The sequence below is a fragment of the Phalaenopsis equestris genome, unplaced genomic scaffold (genome assembly GCF_001263595.1).
Source record: "Phalaenopsis equestris unplaced genomic scaffold, ASM126359v1 Scaffold001012, whole genome shotgun sequence".
In the NCBI taxonomy this organism is placed as follows: Eukaryota; Viridiplantae; Streptophyta; class Magnoliopsida; order Asparagales; family Orchidaceae; genus Phalaenopsis; species Phalaenopsis equestris.
In genome coordinates this window covers 75,116-83,402 of record NW_018165451.1, presented here as the reverse complement: position 1 = coordinate 83,402, position 8,287 = coordinate 75,116, and the positions used below count along the sequence as shown (strand labels likewise).

Here is an 8,287-nt window from a genome sequence, read left to right as displayed (position 1 = left end):
CATGACAATTTTGTCACCTGAGATCTCCGGGCCATGCGACCATTTTATTTCTTGAAAATTGAAGATACATATAAAACATGCTGAATCAAAATTTCAAACAAATTTGGCTAGAAATTAATAGTAACTCCTACATTCCATAAATATCTTCAAACTCCATCAGATATTACAACTTTATTTTAACATTAAAATGAGTAAGATAAAATCATCATTTTTTTATTTCCACTGTCTTTTTGATGTGATATGAATGATTTGGGTAGCATAAATGTAAGAAATAAAGTTCAAGTAATTGATATGTAAATACATAGGAATTGGGTGGGATGCATGTAAATGCCCTATTAATAGATTCAAAACAGCTTACAACACTACATGCAAAAAAACTTTTTCTGTATAGAAAGGATCTTATTTTCACAATAAAATCACATCAATATGTAAATAGTGAGAACCTGACCTCTTCTGCTTTGATGTTGGTGTTTCAATAACAAAGTCATATTTTCAGATCAGGGGTTTTCAAATGCGTAACCCTCGGAAAACAAGATGTGCTTTTCTTCCAAGTGAGACCAAAAGGTGGATAAACTCAACTATGAAGCAAGCTTTTTCTTTGTGATCATTCAGACTCTTGAACTCATGCGAAGCTATAAATGATGTTTATTTAACATGAGCGGATGTTCTGTAAATTGTGTAGGCCAACGACAGTGGAATCCAGAAGCAATAAACAGGGGAGTGAACAAATGGGTTCATGTCATATGCCTTCACCAGGGCTCTGCATTGCTGTAAAATAAATTGAATATAGATTGTTAGCAAATGAATAAGAAGGCAAAAAAACAAGGAAAATATTAATTTCGGCTTCAAAATGGCTGACAAATACAGGATTTGGATTTCTATTACTAACAAAAATGAATAAATATTCGAATTGGCACTTTACACCAGGTCCCCAGCAAATGTGCACCAGGACAAAAATGAAGCCAGGCAGGAGCTAACACAGGCAGTCGCCTCTGTCCAACCAGACAATTTACTAGGGTTCAGGTTCTACTCAGTCGGAAACTTTTAAGGTCCCCGCTCCGTTCGGCCGGGAGCCTTGAAGGTTGCTAACCTAATAAACTTGTAATGACTAAAATACCCCCGTCGTATATAAGTATACTAGGGGTACAACAACGTGTAATTGTGCATTCTCTCATCATTATAAATAAGGATCTATTTCATGAATAAATGTTACGCAAATTTATTCTTATATATTGTGCTTTTGCTCTCTTTGCTCTCTCTCTCTCTCTCTCTCTCTCTCTCTCTCTCTCTCCCCCCTTAGCGCTCTATTCATTTGGCGTGTATCCCAGACAATTTCGGGTTCAACATCCTAAAAGGTGTGATGAGCGTGGAGTCATACCGTCGACAAGAAGAGGAGCACAATAATCGCAAAGATAAGAGAGTAGCTAGAGAAAAATAGATGACGTAGAGCTCACACAAGAAGACAGAAGAATACACGCAGAGAGGGATGCATCAGAAGAGAATGCAGATCGAGTACCAAGTGTTGGGTCAGATCGTAGAGGTCCTAAGGGTTGTCGCAGCCCTAGAAGGTCTAGTCCGTTGGGAACAGAACCCACAGTATGAGGTCGCAACGGCGCACAACGGCAAAAGACTAAACAATGGCCTTGAGAGGGTCAATGACTCGCAGCACCAAGACAGGATCCGTGCAAGTGGAGAAGCAACGACTTCGATGCACCGAAACACCACGATAGTCAGAGAATCTTTTCTCCCTTCACGTCTCTAGAGCAGAACTCCTGAAAATGTTTTCACCTGAGGAATTGAACACCACAGATACTCAACCAACCAGTTATCGAAGCGATTGAAACAATGGTGGTGGAAGATGGAGAGGCTAAGAGCTAGGTAGATCCCTACATCAAGTATTTAGAAACAAGAGACATTGTAGAGGAGGTTGCGAGCCCTAGAAGATTTAAATTTAAAGCTGCACAACATTTGCTAATTGAAAGGATGCTCTTCCAAAAATCCACAACGTCATTATACATAAGGTTCGTAAGGAAAAGCAAAGTAGAAGACATCCTTCGGGAAGTTCACTCCGAGGAGTGTGGGAGCCACTCGAGAAAGAAGATATTGGCTCATTGAGTCTAACGACAGGGGTACTTTTGGTGGACATTGCTAAAGAATGTCAAAGCATTCTTCAGGAGATGTGAACAGTGCCAGAAGTACGGTCAATTGCAACATCAGCCGGCCCACAAACATCAACCAATCACCAGCCCATGGTCTTTCGCCAGCTGGTGTTTGCATATTCTAGGACCATTTCGACCTGAGAGACAACGACGCTTCCTCCTGGTATCAGTAGCTAATTTTTGAAGTGGATTGAAGCAAAAGCTCACCCGTGGACGTCGTCCAGAACTTCATCTGCACCGACTTGATCTGTTGTTATGATCTATTGTTGATGATCATCACGGATAACGAGACGCAATTCACAGAAAGAGAAGTCTGGAGTTTATGCCAAAATCAGAGAATAAGCCTCAAATTCGTCTCAGTCCATCATCCTTGGACTAATGGCCAGGTCGAGGCAACAGACAAAATCATTCTCGATCTGTTGAGAAAGAAAGTAGAAGGGGCGAAAGGCAGTTGGGTGGATGTCCTTCCGTCCGTTTTGTGGGTCGTCTGCACGACTCCATTAACTGCAACTAGCCAAACATCGTTCATGCTCTCACACGGAAGCAAATGATGAGCAAACAATGCTTGTGCTAGAGCGCAGCTCGGTACTACAACTGACACGTCCAGGATAATGCTCTCCCGGAGACCTGGTACTGAAGAAGGTTGACCCTACAACACGAAGGCGGACAGTTGGAAAATTGGACAAAACATAGATCGAACCCTACATCACCGACTGTCAGGCAGAACTCGAAGCATAAAAACTGAAGACCTACGCAGGGAATGAGAGCCATAGGACCTGGAGCGTAGAAGACCTCAAGAAATTTTTTCCATTAACTCATCATTTCTTTGTTTTGTACCAAAACATCGAAACAAAAATATTTACTCTCATATCTTTGTTCGCAATTCAAAATTTTCTCTAGCTATAAAATGAGTATTAAATTAACTAATGCCTTACTAGTTGAAGACCCAAAATTTTTAGATTAGAAAAACACTCGAGGAACTTGAAGAACCAAAAAACGACCAAAACGTCAACTTGAAGCTCGGAAAAACGACAGGCCACAGTGCCAAGATTGCTTGGCCCTGTCAGAAAATTAAGATTGCCAACCAAGGGACCGCCAGACTGAGCATGAAATCGAAATGGCAGGCCACGACGCCAAGATTGCCTGGCGTTGTTCGAAAGTGAAGATTGTCAGTTGTGGTACTAAGACTGCCAGGCTAAGCATGAAATCGAAGAAAGGAAAGTCAGGACGCCAAGATTGCCCGGCTTTGTTCAAAAGTAAAGACTGCCAGTTGTGGCCCTAATAATGCTCAGTTGAGCGTGAAATCAAAGAACAGCAAGCCGCGACAACAAGATTGTCTGGCCTCGTCCGAAAGTGAAGACTGCTAGTCTTGGCACTTAGACGGCCCGATAAAGCATGAAATTGAAGAACGGAAGACCGCGACAAGAACATGTCTAGCCTTGTTCAAAAGTGAAGACTATCAGCCATGGCGTAAAGACCGCCCGACTTAGCATAAAATTGAAGAACGGCAGTCTCGGAGCCGAGATCATCCAGCCTTGTTGGAAAGTGAAGACTGTCGATCATGGCGGCAAGACCACTCGGCTAAGCATGAAATCGAAGAAAGGTAAGTCATGGCGCCAGCCCGAGAATAAAGACTGCTAACCGTGCGTCAAAATTGCACGACTGAAAGCAAAATCAGAAAGTAACCACCTATGTCAACATGTCCGCACTAACTAGGTCCAAAAGCTAGATTAAATTGTCGAGTCATTTAGGCCGCTCGACCAAACTCAACTTACACAAATAACTCACTTATATATAGATAAAATCCTTAGCCCAAATTCGAACAACCAACAAGGGAAGAAATATAAACAATCTCACGGGGTCATACAAGCACAAGCTAGCTATCAAAAGGTAAGCACTTTGCAAAAGACCGAAAAAAAAGCAAATTAAAAAAAGGAAGTTAAGAAAATAGGGGAAAGACATCTATTATTTCTTCAAAAGATATACAAAATTCTCCCATGTCCGCCAGCCAAGCATGGTCAAACGGTGCTAACATTTGCAAGGTTTCTTTACAAACAAAGGAAAAGAGAAAATATGTATACAATGCATTTATGAGACCTAGGTGGTTATAGGTATGTCACAGCTTCCCGCTTCGCCACCACCAAGCTAATTTGCCCCATCATCTTTATCCTCAAGGTCGACAAAAAAAAAATGCAAGTTAGCCCATATCCGCCCACTTGAGCTCAACCATTCCTCCCTTTATAAAGCGCTCCGCCGCCATAGCTATGCGGACTTGAATCTGTTCAGAGAGTGCCACCACGTGATCTCCTTTGGAGATCATGTCGACCATTTTTTCCTCTAGTTCCTTATGTTTTGTCATCAATGCGGCAATGGTCTGCTCATAGTCTTAGGCCATTGCCTCCCACGCCTAAGTCAAATCTCTCAGTTTCTTCCACAGGTGAAGAAGCTTCTCTTATCCTCCACCACCGTGGCCACTATCAAACTGGTGGATGGTGGCCTTCCTCTTCTATTCCTCATGAAACAAGGCTTTTACTTGGTATTGAGAAATGGACAAGGCCAGAGCGTTGCACCAGTCAGAGGTCTTACACAGATCGGCGTAGCCCATGCCCGCCAACATGGAGTCAAGGCTATTGGACACATGACTTCTGTTAGGAAGCTAGGAAGAAATGGTGCCTCCCTAGGTGAAGACAGGTGAACTATTCTCTCTGGGTGTCTGCCATTAGGTATCGGCCATCTAAACTCCCGCACACATTGCTCTCGACGTCCATCCAGACTATCTATCCTGGGAGTGACCCTTTTTTCTGACAGGAAAGGGGAGACGATGTTGAACCTCCATCAATAGGTCTTTTTTCCTTTCGGTCTCGATCAGCCCGCCTCCGGAACCTTCATTACCCTCAGAAGCGGATACAGCATGTAGGGGAGACTCGTGTTGCGGCATCTCTTTCCTAAGGGTCAAGGTAAGAGACTTATCTCCTCCTTCCTCTCAGATGGTAGTCCGCCCGGGGAAGCTTCTTCCACGGAGTTCGACTCCTAGGACTCCGACGATATAGATGAAGTCTCCCAGAACGTGCCAGAAGTCCCTGCACCCGCTCCAATCGGTCACTACAGGCTTCTTCACCCTAAGTTTCTTATCAGAGACCTTTGATGCCGACGTCTTCATCCTCTTCTTCTCACTGACATCAGATTCATACCACGGCCTCTCAGCCATGTCGCTGAAAACCTCGAACCATGGCGTCCCGCTCAATAAACTAGAACACTAACAGTTCATGTCCCTCAATCATATCAGCATAGCGTTGGACGTGTTCTAACAAAAGCTTTAATCTATTCACCCCCTTGGTCATGGGCCGAATGGAAATCCCCCAGCCCCTCCAGTGCAAAGCAATTACAAACTCCAATCACTAATCTTTAACCTTACTTTCGACCACTATCACTTAGATTTTGGGGCCGGGAGAGAAAACGGCGTAACCATCTCTATCCACTTTGAACCCAAAGAAATTGGAGAAGAGCTCGATAGACCATTGTATCTCCACTCGTTGGAGGAAGATGAAAAAAGCTATGACTATTGCGACAGAATTCGGTCGCCTACCCGGGGATGACATTGAGCTATTGAAGATAGATCTCATCTCACTGCAAAATGGCAGCCTCAGGCCATATCGAAACTAGTCAACATCACCAACAAACTATCGCCGACGTTGCCCACCAATTTCTCACCTTCCGCGGCTGATCGAAGACAGGTATCTGACCAGAAGATAAATGACTACCAAACTCGCTACCTGCCCCGCTGAAACAACTGACACAACCACAGCCTCGTTCACGCCGAAGAGGTTTGAGGAGTAATTGGAAGCCATGAATGATGAGGAGAGGGGTCACACATAGAAAGAAGAAAACTGATTATATATTAATCAAGTGATTCGCAAACTTATAATGCATTAAAGAAGTCGAAGCGACATAAGGCAAGTAAAGTATTTTCGCCACGTTAAAGCGTGGGAAAGAGACAAATCTAACAAGAGGAAAGAGTCAAATCTAACAAGCATACCAAGAAATCAAAAATTAAATATGCATATACGAATATATTAACAAAAAAAATATTTACACCTTTTTTGTCCTATTACAACCATTTGACAGAGAAGAAAATTAGTCTATTAAAGACAACTTTGTTAGAAAGGAGAAATTTCACAAAAACTATCATTCGTCGCCTCAGCTCGGACATACAACAATTGAGACAACCGTTTATACATTAACTCTCTTCCAATCTTGACCTTATCTACTCTATTCATCTTTGAATATAGCCAGGAGATCGAAACTTTCTCACGGATGACGACCAACTCGGCCCTTGGAGACTTTAGTTGCTCCAGAAGAGTGACCTCACGAGTTCGGACCACGGCTAAATCCTCCTCCAACCTATCTAGCACGCATTCCAGAGCTGAAGATGACCTGTTTCTTGACCCGACGAAGCCTCGGCCTCATGAAGACGAAGCTCAGCCAAGTTGGACGATCCTGACACGCCTGTCACTCCCGCCAGGTCAACCATCGGGCATATCAATTCATCCCCGTGCAGTTCGCCAAATTTTCTGGAACCTTTGAGAGACCCCTAGTCCACTGCGACATCGGGTCAGGCAGCGTTACGATCAATATGAAGTGGAGTTTTCATACCCTCGTCCAAAGAGGGGCTCGTCATCCGATTCATGTTAGAGGTGCTGAAAGAGTAGGCTCCCTCCCCATCCTCCTGCGACATCTGCGGAAGAGGAGATTATTTGGGAAGTATCTGTCGGGTGAAAGTCGAGGGCATCCCCTTGGCCATCAGAAACTAGACTCCAGAAGTATCAGCGTAAAGGTAGGTCCTTGATCCCGCCCGACCCTTAGCTCAAGCAAAACTGAAGGATGGATCATTTGTTTCGTCTGCTCATCATCAGGATAAATCTTTCCCAGCATGCGGCGTTTCTTCACAAGAAAATCCCCATCAACATCTTAGGAACACTTTGCGCGGTGGTCGTTATTTGAATATGACGATCCTATTTCAATCACCGGTTTGAAGGTCTGAACTTCAAGCACAACATATTTACCGGGTCGTTCGGCCTTAAAGGTTGACTTGACCCTCTTCTTCATGGCCTGGAATACCAAAGCACAAGCTTCCTAACCAGCAAACTTGGGAAGTTATCCCCCCTCCATCTTCAGAGCCACAAAAGAGATGAGAGATCAATCCAAAGGGATGAGTGAATGATAAGTAGTTAATAAGTTTTCTTAATTTTCTTCATTTATAATAGTTTTGACACAAAAATCAATAAGTAGTTAATTATGACGCATTAAATATTCATAAATATCGCCGACTTATTTGAAAATTTAAGATTTTATTGCCTTTATCGCAGTTGTCGTAATCAAGGAGCAAGAGAATTGATCTTTAATATGTATATCAAGAATATGTTAACACGACTCTCGATGATATCCCACGGCCTGACGAAGGAAGACGAGTGACATCATGAGAGCCCGCCAGAGATAATCTGATACCCTGTGTCTCTTTGGCCCACTACTACAGATCAGGAGGAAAACATTTTCCATACGGATGGAATTCGATCACCTTCTTAAAAATCAAACTGTCGGCGCAAGACCCATGCAGATAAATCTGACACCTTTATCCGTTCCGGTCGAATGAGCAAAGCGAATCATCAGGCCCCGAAATAGCTAGCCAAAACTTTTCGCACAATTAGCACATGGTGAATTCTCAACAAATAGTCAAATTAACAGTTTACACAGGGCCCCCAACAAACGCCCGCCCAGCCAAAAATGAAGCCAGATGAGAGGCTTACACGGGCACCCGGTTGTGTCCGACCAGGAAATTTCAGGGTCTCGGTCCTGTCTAGTCGGGAGCCATGAAGTCTCCCGGCCTAATATTCATGTATTGACTAAAACCCCCATCGCATCTACATATAGTAAGGGTACAGTGTGTGACTGTACATTCTCTCATCCCTATAAATAGGAGTCTATTTCATTAATAAAGATTACGCAAATTTATTGTGCTATACTGTGCTTTTGCTCTCCTTTATCTCTCTCCCATTAGCGCTCTATTCCTTGGGCGTGGCTCTTGGACAATTTCGCTGTCAATATATATATATATATATAAATATATATAT

At 43.3% G+C, this 8,287-nt stretch overlaps 1 protein-coding gene across 1 annotated transcript in view; it reads right to left on the bottom strand.

Annotated features, from left to right (window-relative positions):
• Positions 1–301: 301 nt before the first annotated feature.
• The window catches only part of LOC110032699 (putative metallophosphoesterase At3g03305), a 17,645-nt gene continuing 9,659 nt past the window's right edge, over positions 302–8,287 (bottom strand). The window contains exon 4 of the mRNA XM_020736409.1: positions 302–768. Within this exon, the coding sequence (XP_020592068.1) occupies positions 646–768 (123 nt within the window). The 3' untranslated portion in view covers positions 302–645. The remainder of the gene's footprint in view (positions 769–8,287) is intronic.